At 41.7% G+C, this 21274-nt stretch overlaps 4 protein-coding genes across 4 annotated transcripts; 2 read left to right on the top strand and 2 right to left on the bottom strand.

Moving 5' to 3' along the window:
* Nucleotides 1-1432: 1432 nt before the first annotated feature.
* On the bottom strand, nucleotides 1433-5164 carry alg10 (ALG10 alpha-1,2-mannosyltransferase). The gene is made up of 3 exons (XM_080051438.1): nucleotides 4845-5164; nucleotides 4129-4326; nucleotides 1433-3887 (listed from the first exon to the last, which is right to left on the bottom strand). The coding sequence occupies exons 1-3, from the start codon at nucleotides 5007-5009 to the stop codon at nucleotides 2826-2828; spliced, it is 1425 nt and encodes a 474-aa protein (XP_079907564.1). The 5' UTR covers nucleotides 5010-5164; the 3' UTR covers nucleotides 1433-2825.
* A 290-nt stretch (nucleotides 5165-5454) lies between these two features.
* On the top strand, nucleotides 5455-7707 carry tprkb (Tp53rk binding protein). Its single transcript, XM_080050860.1, has 4 exons — nucleotides 5455-5660; nucleotides 5773-5895; nucleotides 6411-6587; nucleotides 6869-7707. The coding sequence occupies exons 1-4, from the start codon at nucleotides 5520-5522 to the stop codon at nucleotides 6953-6955; spliced, it is 528 nt and encodes a 175-aa protein (XP_079906986.1). The 5' UTR covers nucleotides 5455-5519; the 3' UTR covers nucleotides 6956-7707.
* Nucleotides 7708-7875: 168 nt separating this feature from the next.
* Nucleotides 7876-10135, bottom strand: LOC307268359 (L-threonine ammonia-lyase-like; the record flags this gene model as incomplete). The annotated part of the gene is made up of 6 exons (XM_080050945.1): nucleotides 7876-8220; nucleotides 8783-8872; nucleotides 8966-9114; nucleotides 9482-9612; nucleotides 9698-9879; nucleotides 9958-10135. The coding sequence occupies 6 exons, from the start codon at nucleotides 10133-10135 to the stop codon at nucleotides 7979-7981; spliced, it is 972 nt and encodes a 323-aa protein (XP_079907071.1). The 3' UTR covers nucleotides 7876-7978.
* A 1819-nt stretch (nucleotides 10136-11954) lies between these two features.
* Nucleotides 11955-18432, top strand: trmu (tRNA 5-methylaminomethyl-2-thiouridylate methyltransferase). The gene is made up of 11 exons (XM_080051322.1): nucleotides 11955-12117; nucleotides 12203-12368; nucleotides 13826-13932; nucleotides 14129-14251; nucleotides 14382-14554; nucleotides 14705-14758; nucleotides 14930-14996; nucleotides 15314-15414; nucleotides 15876-16020; nucleotides 16123-16205; nucleotides 16871-18432. The coding sequence occupies exons 1-11, from the start codon at nucleotides 12036-12038 to the stop codon at nucleotides 17018-17020; spliced, it is 1251 nt and encodes a 416-aa protein (XP_079907448.1). The 5' UTR covers nucleotides 11955-12035; the 3' UTR covers nucleotides 17021-18432.
* Nucleotides 18433-21274: the final 2842 nt, after the last annotated feature.

The raw sequence follows: 21274 nt of genomic DNA, 5'->3' as shown, positions 1-21274 counted from the left end.
AGATAACATAGCTTACTAAGGGGCACAGTCATCTTACAAAATCTCCAAGTATACCATTGCATTCGCTCAGCTTTATGAAGTATGTCCTAATTCATATAGATAGACTTATAATCACTCCACCAGGAAGAGAATAACAAGGGTCAAAGTTGTCAGTCCACACACCACTATGTGATGTGTGGACCCGCTCAAAGGACCATCTTAACTTTACTTCTGTGTGTCCACAATAATAAAATATCACAAAGGGACCTTGAGAGCCACTTACCACCATGTCAATGCATAAATGATACATTCCTATAAGACCATACGTTTCTCCAACAAAAGAAAGAGAGAGTGTGTGAGAGAGGGAGGGAGAGAGAGAGAGGGAGAGAGGGAAATAGATAGAGAGAGAAAGATTCAGAGAAGTTAGTAAAAGCCAGACACGCGTCGCTGTATATTCCAAGCCATCCCCCACCCTGGACGCTATCTTACCGTATCCCCTCCACACCAGCTCTCCTGAGTGCCTGAATAGTGTAATCAACATTTGTATAATCCTCCCAGTTAGATATTTTAATAAAGTCTCTCCTGTGCGTTGGCCCCACACTGCTACATGTAATTACAATCTGCTAGTTATTTGGGTTAGGCGGAGAGCAATCATCATGCCACTGCTACTTTTTTTGCTTCTCCCAATTGGACTTCCACTCATAGTGAAGCTGACTGCTATAAATACTATGAGCAACAGAGCAATGGATTCACCTTTATTATCATCATTATGTACAGTAGGACGTCTGATCCTGCTCAGCATATTTGGAAGAATGGGTTTCTTCTTTGTTTGTCTTTGCTGTAATTTCATTTGTTTTGAAAGAACTGACATTTGGTATGTTTGTTATATACTGAAACAAAGCTGTCTTGAAGGCTGGCTCTGTTAAGCCTGTCTTACACTGCTCTAAAAGCAGGATTTAAAGGTTTGATTCACTTGCGTCATGTTACTGTATTCTGCTCTGCTCATAGGAATATCAGGCTTTGTCTTATAGCTCCGCCTAGTGGCCATCTAATGTCAAGCAGTCTAAATGACCTACTCACAGATAGTATATAAACGTACACATACCTTACATTCCTTAATACAATAGTTAATATATCCTCCTCATTATATGTAGGCCATACAAAGCCACATCTTTAGTTTTTTCTGTGGAGATACTGTTTCTTCATGCTAAAGTAAACCTGAGCCTATCAAATAAATACAATACCCATTTAAATGTCTTAATAGCATCAGTTGCAGTCCATTTATACAAATCTCATGTGCATAAACACACATTTCCCATGAACTTTGCTATACATTTGTTTAAAAACACACTTTCTTCTACTACTTGTGGTACAAATATTCATCAAACATGCTCTCTACATAAACTTAGCTTGAGACTTGATGTTGCAACAGTCATTTTATTGAAATGTCTTTAACATGATTGTATGAACATAGGGAGCAACATACAGCTGGATGGATATTAAGTGTGGGACAAAAGCAATACACATATAACATACATAGTGGAAATGGACTCCTGCTGTAATGTCACTGTATGTAATCTTATGAATTTACATAGACAAATAGCTGCAAAATAAAAACACACACACACAAACACATTAGGCACAATGAAAATAGACAACAGAAAGGGACACACACACAGAAGGTATCTAATTCATTTAAACCACTATGTGCCAAACAGTAAACCTAATGACAAAACACATCAACAACACAACAAAGGACACCTCTAGTGGATTTGTATGGCTTGACCAAAAAAAGATAGAAAACATATGTACAAATTTAATGTCGTCCCATAATTATAAATTGGTCTGTGGGTCAAAAGTGTCCCATCAATAAGCGCCCTTCCCCCCCAAAAAAAATCTTCCTCAATAACAAAACATCCCAGACAGTTTAAAATATCTGAAGTTTACAATATGGCTGTGGTTGTTTTTGGTCTCTTTAAATCATATTTACATCTCAAGTCAGCAGTTTATTCCACCAAAAGTTGAATTAACAGAACTGCGTACTGTATTTACATGTACAAAAACAGTCTGCCGTAAGAAAAGCACACCCAGCCCCCGTGGACCTGCAGCAGATGTCAAAATGACACGATGGATCAACTTTTCAAAACTCAAATCTTTTAGTCAATGTACAGTAGAAACAAACTTAGAAAGTCAATCCTCATCAAAACACACCTTTCTCATTCAGAACCAATCATTTGACCAACACTGTGCCGTCTAACACAAAAAAATTGTGTATATATTTTTTAATATTATTAATTTGATATTTAATTATTTCATCAAAGCAGAAGTAGTATATTTTCTGTTCATTTAAATGTTACATTGCTCTATATTCATATGGCAATCACTTATACTGTACAGTGTGCACGAATAGGTGTTGCCGTATGTATGAGGGAGGGGCCTGATAACTGCAGGAGGTTAGCTAAAACGATCCAACCGCTAATTTCTGCTTTAAATAACTAATTGTGAGCCGATTCACAGTCAAATGTGCAGTCTTGCTGTGGGGTTTGCAGCCTTTGTCACTGGAAACAACATCTCAGCATGACATTAGCTGAATAAACTATTTCTTTCTGATTTCCACCTGTCACTTTAAGACTAGCAATACCGATTCCCAGTGTTAAGCTATTGCAATCCAGCAACACAAACCCAACCATCATTTGGTTACACTGTACACACACAGTGAACATATGAACCATTTTTGTCTTTCACTGAGATGCAACAGAGATATTTCTATACTGTGATTCTCTGGAAAGCAGTACTGAAGGAGACCTTATTTCTTAGTCCTGATTGGAGTATCTTGTCTCTTTCGTTCACCACATGAACCTCTGTGTGGCCGTGTTGTCCGGCCATTGGAAGGTCTTAGCGATGAAGATATAAATGGTGGCTGCATTGACCGTTGTGTAGAGCACAAACTCTCCTATGAGCCTGGGCAGAGAGGGCATGGGCATGTGCAGGCGGTACATCAGGTAGGGGACGATGAAATACCTGAACTCAAGCAGCTTCTGGGGCACTGTGGCCGCCAGGAGGCACGCCAGGAACGCCAGAGTCCAGAAGAGCGAACGGGACTTGAACGCATCCAGGAAATTCCAGCCGGCAAACACATAGGCGGGGACTAGAAGGAACCGCGCCAGCTCGTGCCTCTGGAAAAGCCTGTTCCACACGTAGAAGGGGAAGTGGCGGTTATCTGCTAGGAGGTACTTGTGGACAAACGTGAACTTCCACACTAGGAACACGGAAACGCCTGCCACAAACAGGAAAAACAGGGGCTGCTTTTTCAGGGCCTTGAGGAAGTGGAGGACTCGGTAGTAACAAAGTGAGACTGGTAGGGAGAAGAAGAGAGAGAATGAGAAGAAATAGAAGAGCTGGGGGAAGTTGAGACATGCTTCGTGGCTCGTCCTGTCCCCAACCACTATCCCGTCATTCACCAGGATAAACAACAAGAAACCTACGCCTACTACAGCATAGGGCCAGGCCACCAGTAGAACTGCCTTCACGTGGTTAGGTGAAGTGAGGAACTCCAGCGTGAACAGCACTATTTTCTTCGCCCCGTAGAATGACAGAGGGACCTGGGAAGGGGGCAGCTTTTCATCCCTCTTCTTGCTATGCTCGGTCCTCCAGGTCTCGTCCATTTTGGAGGCCACCAGTGTTGCGGCGCAGAAGGCCACCCATATGATGTTGGTCTGGCGGAAGAGCACGGAGCACACGCCGAGCAGCGCCGAGGCCTTGTGGCAGCCGTACAGCGTCATGAGGTAGGCGAACAGGGTGAAGAAAGTAGATCCGGCGTCGGTGTAGTAAAGGAAGTTGAAGAAGTAGAGCACGGGGAAGGTGGAGAGGGACAGCGCGGAGAGGATGCGGCGGGAGGTGGTTTGTGTCTGGAAGAGAGAGAGAGAGAGGAAACAGGGATGTAAGAAGACAAGAAAATAGAACTTCCTCACATATTGGAATACTTAGGCCATGCCCAGACTTACACAAGTCATCTAGCAAAAGTATCTTTTTCTGTGCAGTTTGGTTAGCCATCTCACAAACTTTACAACCGGACACTTTTTAATTGAATTGAAAACAAATCTCTAACAAAACACTGGTGATTGAGTATCTCCACCATCTTTGTAATACCTTCTCCTTGGGGTGCAGTTTACAGATGATCAGATACAGAACGTAAAGGATGCCGCAGTTGAACAGCAGGTTGACAAAGCGCAGCATGGCCACGGAGCAGACCACATCTCCAGTCAGGTCTGCCAGCCACACTATGGGCTTGATGACTCCCACAGAGGCCAGGTAGAGGCCGGGGAGAGTGGTTATCATCGGGTCCCACTGCACAGGGGAAGAAAAGCATATTAAAGCACCAACAGACCTAACAAGAAGATAAGCGTACTTTATGAAAAGGGAAATACAAAGTGGCTGTACATTTTGTTAAGAAACTGACAAAAGCATTTACGTTACATCTTACCAATTTACAAAGTATATATCGCTTTTTGTTTGATTTTTAACATTCATTGCTCTGTATATGTGAATGTTGTAAATGCACCATGTTTCTTTGCTAAAGAGGAAAATACCTTTAGTATAGCCCGAGAATAGGACGAAAAAAAAACTATGATGATGATCTTTTAATCTCCACTTTGCTCATTGCTTTGTACATGATAACGCTAGCCTGCATGTAGCCACAATACGTTTAGACTTATAAATCCACGCTAAAGCCCCTTCTATATGACCCAACTGGAGATTAACAGATGGTCAAGCTGCCGCAGAATGTTAAAAGCTACCCTTAATCCGCTGCAATGGCAAAGACACACTCGCTGTTGGGAAAATAAAATAAAACAAAATAACAATACCTCGGTGAATCTTCCATGGCAGTATTTCTGAGCCTGCGGGACGTGAAAGATCTCGTCCATGTAGGGCGTCCTCTGCTCCCGGGTCACTCTAGAGAACAGCAGGCAGGAGATGAGGAAGTTGGTGCTGCACAGGGCAGTGAAGATGTAGCCTTCGAATTTCTCCATGTTAGCTGATGAAATGCTATATATGAGTAAATACAGTTCGAAGCTAGCTGTAATAATGCTGTGTAAACCGCATAACGACGCAATTCAGGTGTCAAAACCACGGTAAAGTTCACCAATTCCAATGGTAAACTGGTCCAACTGTCTCTCTAGTACTGACAAACGGAAGCGTTTTGATTTTTGACAGCTTGCGGTCCGCTTCGAAAACCTGCTCGGTGCGGAACACTCTTCTATAATGATTAGTTCCTAATCGTGATAACCCGTTTTGCATCACACTCCTATTAGAAAGTACCCACCATAATTATACACATGATTTGGTTTAACTTTAGATTTTTTAATATGACCTTTTTTTTCTCTCATGGAGATATTTTCCTTAATATGGAACTTTCCTCTGCGGCGGTGTCACCGTGTTATGGTTCCCCTCATGTACGGACCAACCATACGGACGGACGCTCACGTGAAACTCGGGAAGTCGGGATTTGTTTGTGATATTTCGCTAAAGTTTCTTGCAGAATGCATTTAACGCAGGAGCTGGAGCTTTTCCCCGACCAAAGAGTGACTCAAATGCTTTTCAAAGACGTTAAAAACGCCACAGAGTTGAGACAGAGCGCGGTGGAGGGGAAAATAAACGGTGCACTGATCAACCCAACGATGGTGAGGTGTTTTTAGCTTTAGCTACGTAGCATGCTAGCTGTATCAACGACTGCGTGCTCGTTAGTTTATCCTAAATTGGAAGTAATAAATAAGTTTGTTTATTCCTTGGCAGCTGGTGCATCCTTTCCAGGTCCTGGTAGCTGCTAATAAGGCGGTTCACTTACAGAACATTGGGAAGATGAAGACGAGAAGTTTATACTCCGAAATCATCTTCAACCTGTCGCCTACTAATAATGTGAGGAACAGAAACTTTCTCTCAATATTGTTTATTGTCCATTTTTTTCCATTCAACAATGAGTTGTTCATTTCCTGTATCATATTTTTGGGCGCTTAAGTGTTTAATGTTTTTTAACCTTTAATAAGAATTAACAGTGGTAACTGCACAATTAGGCTCATAAAAGGAAATGCATTTTTTTTATTACTTTAATTTTGAATGACTTGAAATAAAATAATGACAAATTAAAAAAACAAAAACACTTTTTAAAACATTTGATTTAGATCTTCTTACTTTTCCACTGGACAAAATAAGTCATGGTTAATGCACAATATTCCCTCAATACATGATATTATTTATCTCTACAGTGGTTATTGTAAAATTCATATTTAATTCCATTAGTGGCATTAGCTGTCGTAACCCTGTTCTAAGTCTCTTACTTGCACTGGATTGAACTGCCAACTAAACAGCCATAATGCATATGAATGAATCAATAACTAGAATGAATACTTGTGTCCGCCTTCCCCTTACCACAGATCTCAGAGGCTTTTAAAAGGTTTGGAATCTCTGACGGTGACAGCTCTGTCATGGTGGTTCTGGTTCACAATAAAGATGAGTCACAGCTTCCTTCAGACATAGCAGACATGGTGAAGGGACGGCAGGTTGCAGTTGAAGACATATCCTCGCTATCGGACCACGCAAAGATCAAAAAGGTATAAAATCCATACCCTCAGTCTTTATAATGCAAACTTCTGACTGTGTGTCTATTGCTAGTCAACTTTACGACAAACACACTAATTTTTATTATTTTATTTTTTTAATCTTTATTTTAATTATTAATTGTAATAATTGCTTGAGATCAAATGACCTCTTTTTAATTTCAAAATAAGAGTGCTGCTTTATTTTGAAAGAACTCGCACCTACAGCCTTGGTTGCTAAATGGCTTTGAGTAGCATGTCTTCTAATCCTGCCCATTTCTTTTCTTTTCTCTCAGCTGTATAAAGTCACTCCCCTTGAGGAGAAGTGTGGGACCCTGCTGGATGCTGTTGTGCTCAGGATGGCCACCAAGGATGTCATGTAACTACAACAGGACAAAAAAGGACTTCTATGAGGACTGGATTTTCTTCTGTTGGTCCCCAAAAGACTGCAAACACTGGCAGAAAAAGTCACATTCTCTGTACGCCGACCTCATGCTCCCTAGTCGAAAAGAAAATACACTTTATTATTCGTGTATCTCCTCATGGACCTTACCGTTTTTTTCTCTCTCTCCAAACATTTTTCTATATAGTCATTAGAATCTGAGAGGTATGGGAAATGTTTGAGAGGAAGTTTGGATAGTCATGCCTTATTCCCACTCATTCTTTTAATGCGTCTCAGTCTTTTAAACATTTCAGGTGAGAAGTTATTTCTGTCTAAGTTAAAGCTGTGTTCTTTCGGGTTTTTGACACAAGAGGGCGGTAACAAGGATTGACATTTTTCAAATCGTTATCTACAACATCAAAATTCGGTCAAGGTTAATTTCAGTTGGAACCTGTCAGCCTAATGAGAAGAGAATAATAAATGTACAGTTTGACTTTGTTCTTTAAAATCATCTTGAGTTACATGTTTTAGATACTAACAATTTCCAACCAATGGAAAGCATTATCACTCGGACCAGGATGTTTACTTCTACCATGAACAGTTGGGTTTGCTTTCATTATCTGATTTTTGGAGTTCAGATAGAGATTAGCATCATACTCTCTTTGAAATGTGATTGAGGTGTTTATTAAAAACAGACTGCATTGACATTGAAAAAAACATGTACATTGATCAGCTTGTCGCGAGTTTGGCACTTTAAATGCTTCAGTCAAGAGATTATGGTTGTAAAAAATTCACAGTAGTGTCAATAGATAAACTAATTTCATCATGATTCATCTCCTTCTAAATCAAACGCTGTGTTACAATAGCTGCCTCACATAGTTAAGACTGATTGTGTATAGAAACAAAATGGCACTGAAAATACATAGTCTTTCCTCATTCAAAGATCTGTGTAGTAAACTATGAAGAAACATTGTGTAAAATGCATCTAGGAAAAAGGTAAAGACACACAGGCGTGTACATTTAGTCAGTCTGGGAAGTTGGCGAGCTCGTCTTTCCCGACGTTCCCTCCGCTGAGGATACACACCACGTTCTTCCCCTCCAGCTCCGGTATCTTTCCGTTTACGATGGCGGCAAATGCAGCTGTACCGGACGGCTCCACTACCAGACCTGACCTGTAGAGGGCAGACACTGACGCCTTGATCTCCTCATCGCTCACTAGCACGATCCCCTCCACGAAACGCTGGCACAGCTCGAAGGGCAGAGTGCCTGGGATGCAAAGGAAAAGGTGTGAGGTGCAAAATACAAGCACTTACTGAAACATGCATCATAGATATTTCCCAAACTATTTTAATATGTGCTTTACTTTTTTGGGCACCATAGGGGGAAGGAATATCAGAATGGAAAAATTATAGATTCTTCTTATGTTTCGACACAAAAACTACACCGTCTTAGTAAAGTAGGTTAATAACTGACCAATAAGAGTTTAAAGGTGAAGGCAACGATTCTGGAGAATGCTTGATGTTGTCGAAATCACTGTGTGAAAATGAGTGAATATCTCCTCACGATCCGCTACCTGCCTACATATGTGTGCGCTGAAAAAAACCCAGTGATAATACACAGCCTAGGCTCTGTAAAGGGCATGTTTAGCTACAATGGGCCCCTTTGTTTACATACCAGTTTTCAGAGCCTATGCTTGCAGTACGGCCAAGTAGAGTATCGTGAGGTTATATTCACTGATTTTGACAAAAAAGTGAAACAAGTGTTCTCCAAAATTGCAGACGTCACCTTTAATTGAGAGAAACATTGATATGAACAGCATGCATGATACCTGCAAAAGGTGGTGCCAGTCCGGAGGCGATGCTCTTGGTGTCCATGCCCACTGGCTTCTTCTCGATAAAGCTTCTGTACATGGTGCAAGCTGAGTTCCAAACAGAAACAAAATTCCATATTTGGGCGGAGCTATTCGAACACATGAAGCTTGATTATCTTTATCTTTTATGTCAGCTTTTACCTCCCTCTGGTTCCACGCCATAGATTCTGGTCTTCTCACATCCAGACAGTTTGATGGCAGCAGCTACTCCAGCCAGCAGCCCCCCTCCACCACAACACACCACCACCACATCAGGCTCAGGCATCACCTCCAGCACCTCTAGACCCAGACTAGACACACACAGAGGTTTAAATCTACAGGCTTAAACGCTGGTAAATTTGAATTACAATGGAATAAAACACAGGAATACGGAACTAAAGAGGGACTTTTTATTATTATTATAATTATACTACTAATTCATATTATATTTATTAAAATAGAGTGAGACGTGCTGTGGTAGAATGGTGCAGTTTTGGTTATTGAGCCTCTGTCCAGCCAAGTGACGGACTTACCATCAGGCAAAGATAGGCAGTTGCCTGGGGCCCATAGCTAACATTGGGGAGTAGAACAAGGGATGTGGAGGGCCCTGTGCATGTGTTTGCCTTAGGTCCCATAATGAGTAAATGGGCCCTTGGTCCAGCCCTGAGTGTACAGTACCTGGCATGTCCTGCTATCAGATCCAGGTCATCATAGGAGTGCAGGAAGCTCATGTTGTCCTCCTGAACACAGCGGTTCACCACATCCATCAGACAGGTGGTGGGAACTCGCTCCACCTCCACCCCGAAACTCTGAGGACCAGAAGACCACTTTTATTATTACAGAGTCTCACTACAGCTAAACAAGTTTGAATTCAGCCAACCAATCACCTTTCACCTGTATGAGGATGGATCTGGACACTGGGGCAGTCTCTGGCATCACCACCTTGCCCTTTGAGCCGTAGTGTTTGGAGGCGTACGCAAAAGACTTCCCATAGTTCCCTGCAGACATGGTGACAAAGGGACCGCCCTGGGGTCTCCTGGCAAACTGATTGGACACCCCTCTGATCTTGAAGGACCCTTAGATAAAAAAGTTAGACAGTTATTTAGCGTGAGACATGCAGGACATGGCTGCAACACAGGCTTTGTCCCTCTCACCGGTTCTCTGCATGTTCTCTAGTTTGATGTGGATGTTGCAGTGTGTGTTGAGAGGCAGGCTGGTCTGGCCCCAGGGGATCATGGGAGTGTGGATGACCCCCAGTGGGCTGTTCTTCACCGTCTCCCTGGCTTCTCTCAGGAGATCCAGGGTTACGGCGTCTACAGACACCTCGCCCATCTGCGACAGGGATACACAATTTAATGTCAGGGATACATAATGCATTGTGTAGCCACCATTATAGGATGATATGAAAAATAAAAGTACTGCATCTTTTTTTCTTTTTTTTAACGTTTTATATAGGATTTCACACATACCCAAACTCCCATTCATTTTCTGTGCAACATACGAAAAATAGTCTTAATAGTCATGCAATTAGGTAGCTGTAACTTAAAAATCTATAATGGTCAATGCACTGGACATGAGTGAGCTGGACAGCCAACGCACACTTCCAGATTTATATTTAAAAACACACCTAAAGAGCGTCGAAATGACTAAACCTTACTTTAAACTAAAGAGTCGTTAAGCTGCCCATAACAAATATACATATTGAGTCAATTCATCCCATTTCTACGGTGGCGCTGAGCATTCACCAAATAAAAAAAAGTTTCAGAGCAGGATCTCGTAATTACGAGATAATATCTCGTAATTACGAGATAAGGATCTCGTAATTACGAGATAATTATCTCGTAATTACGAGATAAGTATCTCGTAATTACGAGATAAGGATCTCGTAATTACGAGATAAAGATCTCGTAATTACGAGATAAGGATCTCGTAATTACGAGATAAGGATCACCCTCTCATTCATCAATAACGATGTGTGTGTGTGTGTGTGTGTGTGTGTGTGTGTGTGTGTGTGTGTGTGTGTGTGTGTGTGTGTGTGTTTGTGTGCAGACGAGGTGAACCTAGCCATAGGAAAACGTAGGCAATAGCCTTGGTTTCCGGACTACAATGGGCCCCATAATCAATACAATTATTTTAAATATTTGTTTACTGTTCATTCATTAATCAGCGATCGCATTGGGAAATGAGGGACACACTTTCACTTTGTATATGCAGTTTGTTCATTATGAGCCACCGGAGCCACCGTACTGTGTTGCCTCATCCAATCAGAATGCCCGGTGGGCTAGTTCACTTTTACCTCCTGTTTGTTACTGTATCGGAACGCAGTTTTATTGAATGCTTTGATTAAATGCAGTCGTTAAACTCGGTGTAATCCATGACTCATACAAACACATAAGAACTTTCTACAAGGAGGGCATGACAATGATAGCCATGTCAACTTTGTGCAGATATGCAGTCACTGGGACTATTCAGGAGAAAAGCCCAGTCGGACCTCAGCAGCTGATCACGGGCGTAAAGCCGAAAGAGTGTCCCTCAGTAGCCTACCCGATGCGATCGCTGATTAATGAATGAACAGTAGCCTAAACAAATATTTAAAATAAGTTTATTGATTATGGGGCCCATTGTAGTCCGGAAACCAAGGCTATTGCCTACGTTTTCCTATGGCTAGGTTCAGCTCGTCTGCACACAAATACACACACACAGACATCGTTATTGATGAATGAGAGGGCGATCCTTATCTCGTAATTACGAGATCCTTATCTCGTAATTACGAGATCTTTATCTCGTAATTACGAGATCCTTATCTCGTAATTACGAGATAATTATCTCGTAATTACGAGATATTATCTCGTAATTACGAGATACTTATCTCGTAATTACGAGATATTATCTCGTAATTACGAGATCCTGCAGTGAAACTTTTTTTTATTTGGTGAATGCTCAGCGCCACCGTACATTTCCCACTGACCTTATTATTTGTTTGGATTTTTCTGCCGCTTCACTAAAGTGACAGCTCCGAGATATGTTTACTGTGTCGCAATTTTTACGGCTCCCACCAGCAGCAGCGCGGGTTCCGCTTTGAAATTTGTTTCTAGTCGGACCCTTATTGTCACACCCAGCCGAAAACATGGCTGTCCTTATGAGTGACAGTGGAGAGCAGTTAGCTAACTTTTCTTAGTTTCATAGGAAAAAAACAGCATTGACGAAAAACTTGCAATATAATATTTAAAACATGGGTTTGGCGAGACACGTTGTGTGCGCCATGTCTGGTGGCGTGGACAGCTCTGTGACGGCTCTGTTATTGAAGAGGAGAGGTGAGAAAGTCAAAATGATAACACTCTTGTTGTGTGGCTGGTGAATGTTGAATTATAATTGTTTTGTCTCGCGCGCGTCTCTCAGGCTATAACGTGACAGGAGTGTTCATGAAGAACTGGGACTCTGTGGATGAGACGGGAGTGTGCAGCGCAGACAGAGACTGTGAGGACGCCTTCAGAGTGTGTCAAAGCCTGGACATCCCCTTCCACCAAGTGTCCTATGTCAAAGAGTACTGGAACAACGTGTTCAGGTACAAGTAACTGCCATGCTCATAATACATACTCTTTTTAATGTTTAACAACAAAACCTATTTTAAAAGGATAATTTAAACTTCTTCAAATACATTGAATTAAGTAACAAATATATTAACCCTTTCATGCAAAGACAAAGTGGTCACTACAGTGTTCATCTATTTAAAGCTGCAGTTGATAGTTTTTTCACTGTAATATTTGGCAAAACTGTCATAATAGCCATTCAGCTATATGTAGGTGAAGTGGTCTGAAAATATTTTTTTTATCACTTTGCTCCCCCTGCCTCTGTGTGCTGCCCCCCAAAATTGCCACCGCTCATGTTAATTTTGACCAATCAGAGCGAGGTCAGATTCTCCGTTCTTATTGGCTGTGGGACCTTGGCAACGACGTTGATGCGTCAGTTGCGTGAGCGTTCACGACCCTAGCAGTCTGACACTAGCCTACTGTTTGGTACTAGGCTACTACGGCGGACAGCGAGTAGCAATGTCTTCACAAACAAACCCTCAATTTACCATTCCCCGGATACCAACAACTAACACCGCTAAGACAGCAAAAAAACGAGGAAAGACGAATGTTGAAAAGTTAACTGCTAAAAGTGAGACGGAGAGAGCTCGAAAAAGTACACCGGCCATGTCTTCTTGCCCTATCACGTCAAGACCTCTCCGACCGCGACCTCGTCCCCTTCCTCTGCCCCTAGGCTGCCTGCCGCTAGCAGCAGGACGTCCGCTGGCCCTATATCCCTCGTCCTGTGCTCAGTGTTGCCAACTCATAGCGATTTTGTCGCTATATTTAGTGACTTTTCAGCCCCACTGGCAATTTTTTTTTCAAAACAGCGACAAGCAACAAATCTAGCTTTTTTTTCTGGTGTTATTGATGACTTTTTTCGCCAAAGCAAGTATCACCTCTTCTCAACGAGCAGCGGGAGCACTGACAGGCAGCCCCCCCCTCCCAGCTGCGGTCAGAGCAGGAGATACACACACACACCTCTCCGCTCTGTTACAATTAGTTTGCTATCTTGCCTGGCTGTTACAGCTACTTTTGTTAGGCCTACCAGCACACTTACAATGATTTTAAGCTAACATACATGGTATGTCTGTGATTAAAATGTATGCTCAATATGTACGTATGTAGTTATCATTACTAATGTTTAATCACCTCGGAATCGGACATGGTGTTTGTCTCCTGTCAATGTAACTGAATTCACATGAACGTGCATAGCTGTCGTTCGGAGGGAGGAGCTACAGCAGGTAGAGCGTTGGGAAAACAGCCGTTGGGATCCCAACGGCTGAAACTCTCAACTGCAGCTTTAAAAGCTGTTTTTGCTAAACTGTTTCTGTTATTGGGAAATTATTGGTCTTTAATTTCATAGTGCCATTAAAAAAAATATTTTAAAGTCTTGAATTTAGTAACAGTGAATGTTACTGTGAATGTCCAATCTGTCTTTGTCCACTGTCAGCAATCTGTTGAAGGAGTATGAGAAGGGCAGGACACCGAACCCGGACATCCTATGCAACAAGCACATCAAATTCAACCACTTCCACAAGTATGCTATCAACACTCTGGGTATGTATATGGGATCAGACACTAAACATAAACTCATTCTAACCTGTTAAACCTTGGGCATTGGGTGGTATAGTTTGACATTATGAGGATTGAATTAAACTGATTCTTTTTTGACCAGTAGTAACCCATCCTCAATTACTAAACAAAGATAAATAAAATCCTTCTTAGTTAAAGTGTTGTGCTGTTGTCATCTAAGGTGCTGACGCCATGGCAACGGGCCACTACGCCCGGACGTCACAGGAAGACGAAGAGGTTTTTGATCAGAAGCAAACGGCCCCGCCCACCTCTCTCTTTAGAGATAGATTTGAGATCAGGAATCGTAAGAACATGACTATTTTTAATGCTACGCCTTAACACCACTCTTTCTTTGCTTTAACAGGCACCTGCTTTGAGGTCAGACCCTTTTAACTGTCTTTAACCGTTGCTTCCCCCCCCCCCCCCTCTGCCAGCTGTGAGGTTACACAAAGGAGCCGACCTTCTGAAAGACCAAACCTTCTTCCTCAGTCAGATCTCCCAGGATGCATTGCGACAGACCATGTTCCCGCTGGCCGGACTCACCAAAGGGTTTGTGAAAAAGATGGCCGCCGAGGCTGGGTTTCATCACGTGCTGAAGAGGAAAGAGGTAGAGACACACACACACGCACACACACACACACACACACACACACACACACACACACACACACACACACACACACACACACACACATTTAGTTCATGTTTATATTACATACGGAGAGTGTTCTTAATAAGAATATGTTTGTGTTTTCAGAGCATGGGCATCTGCTTCATTGGAGAGAGAAACTTCGAGAACTTCATTTTGGAGGTAAGTAATACAAGGTTCAGGTATTAGTTTGGTTTCTTCCATTGTTCTCCCACTTCCTTACAGTGTTCTGTTCTTATGAAACATATGCATTTGTTCCTGAAAAAAAAAGTTGAACTTAATAAGAGATACATGTACAATCTAAGTACATTGTTTTTTTTTCTCTGTTTCCAGTATCTTGAACCGAAACCTGGGAACTTTGTCTCCATCGAGGACGGGACTGTCAGGGGAACACACCAAGGTATATGATTGGCCGTTTCTTTTCTTTTTTTTTTTTTTTTTTAAGATATTTTTTGGGCATTTTTATGCTTTATTGATAGTGCAGAGAGACAGAGGTGAAATGGGGCAGAGAGGGGAGTGACATGCAGAGAACGACCGCGGGCGGGAATCGAACCCGGGACTGCTGCTGGGCCCGGCCCGGGAGGGGTACGCCTTACCGACTCAGCTAAAGGCGCCCCCATGATTGGCCGTTTCTGTCTCCAAATGTTGTGTTCCAAACCAATGAGACTCAAAACCTCTCATAACATCATTTCCCTTTGTGTGTCCCTGTCATTCCAGGCTGGTTCACTCTGACGCTGGGCCAGAGGGCGAGGATAGGAGGCCAGAGAGACGCCATGTTTGTGGTGGACAAAGACATCGCTACTGGAGATGTGTTTGTGGTGAGAAAGTCTGTCTCTGCTGTGAAAATGTCTTCTCTTAAATGACATTGTAAATTCTTAAAAGGAGCCAGCACAAGAATGACCACATCATTATGTTGTAAAAAACAAAAAAAACGATTATACACTAATTTGAACATAAATATTGTCGTATTAGTGTATAATTGCTTTAAAATAGAGTTGTTGTTTATGACCTCAGCATTAGCCTTTTATATCTACATAGGGCCGTGATGTGCCACCATGTTGCACCGCCATGTTTCTACAGTAGCACAGATCGGACAAACTTAACAGCCTTACGTGTTTTTATATAAAGTGTTTTTGCACCTGTTAGGAGCCAAAGAAGAAGTACTATAGAATACATAATTAAATACATTTTCACCTCATCCCTTGATATTGTTATAATGATATTGCCTAATACTCTGATATTTACACATTGTACCTTTTTAAAATGTCTTGCGGCTCAGGCTCCAACCACCAATCACCCGGCTCTATTCCGTGACACAATGAAGACGGACCGTTTCCATTGGGTAGCGATCGACCCGCCCACAGAACTAGTGCGGACCCAGATGATGGAGTGTCATTTCCGCTTCATCCACCAGATGCCGCTAGGTGAGTTATGTCTTGCCAGTGTGTTTACAATAATGAATTACAAATTTTACACATTATTTTACTAAACAACGAAATACCAACTTGTTTTTGTGTGCTTTCCAGTTCCCTGCACTGTGACCCTGAACATGAATGGCTCTGTGTGGATCTCACTCTCCCAGCCAATCAGAGCTTTGACGCCCGGACAGGTAACAGCCAACACACCTGTGTTACACAATACAGTGTCATTGCAAAGGTCTAAGCTATAAAAAAAGCCCTAACACTTAAACACAGACACACAGCTCCTCTTTGTTACGGTAAGACTATAAGGCCATGGCCACACATACACTGGTATTTTCGTTACTGTAGCTTTTTCTGTGCGATTTGGCCTTTTGTTCACATTGACATTGCGAAGTTTGTTTACATTTGACTGCGGTTACATTAATCGATAGTTATACTAAGAAATAGCTCAAATTCATTGACAGTCCATACATATGACTCTTGCTTTACTTGAGATTCCATGGTTGCAAACTATGCTGTCTGAATCATAGTAACAGGTAAAGTTAGCCCGTTAGCACTTCCCTTGCTCTCTCTCTTCGGACAATATCTTTTTTTTATAGGTTTCTGACTGGCCAACATGGCTTTATCACAGGTTATAACGCCACCTAGTGGTTAAGCATGCTGTTGGTGGTGTCCAAGTTGGGTTTTTGCTTTTTTCCTTTTGGACAGAAAGATTTTTCCAAATTCGTACTTGTGGTGACAGTAGTATTCTTGCACACGAAAGAGGGGAAAAAAAACATTTACCAAAATACCTGTGGACATGGCCCAAGTGTGTGCATGTTTGCTGAGTCCTTTCCTTCCATTGGTCCCTCAGTTTGCCGTGCTCTACAAAGGAGACGAGTGTCTGGGTAGCGGGAAGATCATGCAGCTGGGCCCCAGTGAGTTCACCCTGCAGCGGGGCAGAGAACGCTCCATAACCGCAGAGCAGCACAAGGAGCAGCAGAGCCCTGATCCAGCCAGCTGAGAAGACCTAGCAGCACGGCCGTGTGGAAGTCAGCTCTGTCGGGTACATTAGCTAGCACCCTCTCTGTTAAGATAAACTGTCCTTTGTGAAACAGTGCCTGTTCTGGAGGCTGGAAACAGTTGATAGTTTTTAAACGTGGACCTGATATCAGTATTGAAAAACACAAGGACTAAAGGGCTGATTTCTGTGCCAACTTTAGTATTTTTTGCGTTTAACACTATGAAGTTAGCTGCTATGATAAACCATCTGCATCCAAGCCAAAGTGTAATGAGAAGGTTTACCGAGTAATAGTAACCTCGCTTTGAACAGGTCCTTTCCTAACATCCCTGAATAGTTCTACACTGACAACACAGTATGCTGCTTTCTCTTTGTAATATATATGAGGTTTCCTGAATGTTGATGATGTCACTCAATCTGACCTGAATCTTTGCATCAGGTTATTTAAGGGAAAAAGGAAGATAATCGTGAACTTGATCTGGTATATGTAAGTCAAAAGTTGTTATTTTAAAATCCATGATGGAGTATTGCAAAAAATAGCAGTTATCTTCCCGGACTGCTGTCATTGGAAGTAAGTGAAAAATAACAACTCAAACTTTTATATGGAGAGTTTTTATCTCCTTACAGAACTCAGTGTGGACTGGGAGAAAGGTGTATTTATTGTATTGTGAGGGACCCTGGGAAATGGAGGCATGGCGGGTTATGGTGGTGCGCGCATCAAAGCTTGCAGAGTTCCTTGATGCTCCAGAGACGGTGGACCTGACTGTGAAACAATGTTTTCTGCATGGTGTTCCAATGGGATTCAGAATTGTCCTTTACTGTAGCATCATCTCTGAGGAGGTTCTTGTTTTCCATGAATTAGCCTTCCACCTTTTTTCCAAGTGAGTGTCCCACCCTGCCTTTCTTTTGTCATGACGTTTAAACTCCGGCTGCGTCCAGCTTTAGTATTTGATGCGTATACAGCTCATTGGGGATCAATATGTTAATTATTATTATTTTTGTATGTTCTTTGACTAAATTAAATTCATTCTTTAGTATCAAAATAACAACAAAGTACTCAATAGTCGCTCTCCACCAATTTGTATGTTCATAATTACCGGTATGTTCATAAACCAGTTTGGTAACATGACGAGTTAACACACGATTGCAACTGAATAATATAATACTTCTTGTTATTTAGCACGTTTACATACATCAGTCACATTTTGGGACAGCTCATAACTGAATTTGCTGGTTGGTTAAATTGTTCTAAATAATTTAAACTACAATTAGATGGTGAAAATGGTAATTACTCAACTGTTTTATACTGTCTATGCACATTCTAAGGATATGTTGTTTTTAAATCATTGTCAAAAAAACATTTTAAAGTGCCTCTTCCCTTTAGATAGGATCTCTGCATGTCGTGAAACAAGAGTTCTCCCATAACTTCAAACTGTAAATACTTGAACCTTTATTTAATGAGTGAATAAATCTTAACCGAACAAGTGATGTGTTGGCTTATTTTTCATTGGCTCGTCTACCTAAATATTGCATTCAGAGTCAATACAGGTCCTTTTCATATAATTAGCATATTGTGATAAAGTTGATTATTTTCCATAATGTAATGATAATAATTGAACTTTCATATATTTTAGATTCATTGCACACCAACTGAAATATTTCAGGTCTTTTGTTGTTTTAATACTGATGATTTTGGCATACAGCTCATGAAAACCCCAAATTCCTATCTCAAAAAATTAGCATATCATGAAAAGGTACTCTAAACGAGCTCTTAACCTAATCATCTGAATCAACTAATTAACTCTAAACACCTGCAAAAGATTCCTGAGGCTTTTAAAAACTCCCAGCCTGGTTCATTACTCAAAACCGCAATCATGGGTAAGACTGCCGACCTGACTGCTGTCCAGAAGGCCATCATTGACACCCTCAAGCAAGAGGGTAAGACACAGAAAGAAATTTCTGAGCGAATAGGCTGTTCCCAGAGTGCTGTATCAAGGCACCTCAGTGGGAAGTCTGTGGGAAGGAAAAAGTGTGGCAGAAAACGCTGCACAACCAGAAGAGGTGACCGGACCCTGAGGAGGATTGTGGAGAAGGGCCGATTCCAGACCTTGGGGGACCTGCGGAAGCAGTGGACTGAGTCTGGAGTAGAAACATCCAGAGCCACCGTGCATAGGCGTGTGCAGGAAATGGGCTACAGGTGCCGCATTCCCCAGGTCAAGCCACTTTTGAACCAGAAACAGCGGCAGAAGCGCCTGACCTGGGCTACAGAGAAGCAGCACTGGACTGTTGCTCAGTGGTCCAAAGTACTTTTTTCGGATGAAAGCAAATTTTGCATGTCATTCGGAAATCAAGGTGCCAGAGTCTGGAGGAAGACTGGGGAGAAGGAAATGCCAAAATGCCTGAAGTCCAGTGTCAAGTACCCACAGTCAGTGATGGTCTGGGGTGCCATGTCAGCTGCTGGTGTTGGTCCACTGTGTTTTATCAAAGGCAGGGTCAATGCAGCTAGCTATAGATTTTGGAGCACTTCATGCTTCCATCTGCTGAAAAGCTTTATGGAGATGAAGATTTAATTTTTCAACAAGACCTGGCACCTGCTCACAGTGCCAAAACCACTGGTAAATGGTTTACTGACCATGGTATTACTGTGCTCAATTGGCCTGCCAACTCTCCTGACCTGAACCCCATAGAGAATCTGTGGGATATTGTGAAGAGGAAGTTGAGAGACACCAGACCCAACACTGTGGATGAGCTTAAGGCCGCTATCGAAGCATCCTGGGCCTCCATAACACCTCAGCAGTGCCACAGGCTGATTGCCTCCATGCCACGCCGCATTGAAGCAGTCATTTCTGCGAAAGGATTCCCGACCAAGTATTGAGTGCATAACTGAACATAATTATTTGAAGGTTGTCTTTTTTGTATTAAAAACACTTTTCTTTTATTGGTCGGATGAAATATGCTAATTTTGAGATGGGGATTTTTGGTTTTTCTTTACTTTTTTGCCAAAATCATCAATATTAAAACAATAAAAGGCTTGAACTACTTCAGTTGTGTGTAATGAATCTAAAATATATGAAAGTCTAATGTTTATCAGTACATTACAGAAAATATTGAACTTTATCACAATATGCTAATTATATGAGAAGGACCTGTATAGGGGAAAAATGGTGCGCAATTGTACATTGGTGGTTCTACAGATTTATTCCACAAGGGGGCGCCGTTACACAAGATTAACGTCCAGGGTGAACCTGTTCTCCTCAGGTCAGCATTGTTTTGTACTAACAACATAATGTATATCTGTATGATTTCAAAGTATACAAATTTGACATTATCGTAATATGTGTTAACCTGGATTAGATAGTATTTGAGGTCATTTAAAAAAATAAAGTTCCCTGTTGGTCATCTATCGGCTTCAAACTGGTTAAGGCTACTTCTCTGAAAAACAAAAACAAAAAACTAATGTGATCACAGTGTCATTGAGAACAGCCTCAAACAACACATATTAGTAACATCATAATTATAAAAAGCAGTTGATATAGCCTTACATTACAAAATTATCCAAAAACAATGACGAAGAGAGAATGAACCAATTCATGTAGGCTACAAGAAAGGGCTATCTCAAATTTGTGACCAAAATTGAATCATTTTTCTAAGCTTATTTGGACGAAGTTGTGCTAATTTTCTGAGAAAATATGCTATTCTCAAATGATTATTGTCTAATTACCTTTCAACAATCTTTGTTCGTAATATTCAATAAAATAATTTGTCCATTAACAAAAATCATAACAAGGGTTATTAACTCGTAAGACTTGTATATGGTTTGCTAGAAACAGTCATTTGAGTGATGGTGTTATACATGTGGGTCTATAACTGGAAAAGTAGCAGCTGAAACATTCAACATCATTTACCAGGATTGTGGACTGTTTTATGTCTTCTTTATGCCCCATCACTGCTTACAACTACTTAAACACACAACAGTTGCAGAGGAAGCGACACTCGAACACGCATTAGGAATTTTACTCAACTATCCACCCTATTGTAATAACAATGCACTTGCGGGCATTGGTTACCCGGTCAGGGCCACTTCCTAAATCTCCATGAGAAAGAAAAAAAAGGCTCCCCCCTGTGAAAGCGTCCCGAGGGGGGGACACAGCAGGTTTATGGTAATAAGTCTCTGAGGAGGAGAGCAAAAGGAGGAGTAGGAGGCGGAGGAGAGCCACGGAGCCATTTTGTACTCATTTTAAACTCAGTGTGGGTTAA

The sequence above is a fragment of the Ammodytes marinus genome (genome assembly GCF_949987685.1).
Source record: "Ammodytes marinus genome assembly, chromosome: 22".
Lineage (NCBI taxonomy): Eukaryota > Metazoa > Chordata > Actinopteri > Uranoscopiformes > Ammodytidae > Ammodytes > Ammodytes marinus.
The sequence above is the reverse complement of the archived record's forward strand: the minus strand, read 5'-3'. Positions and strand labels throughout refer to the sequence as shown.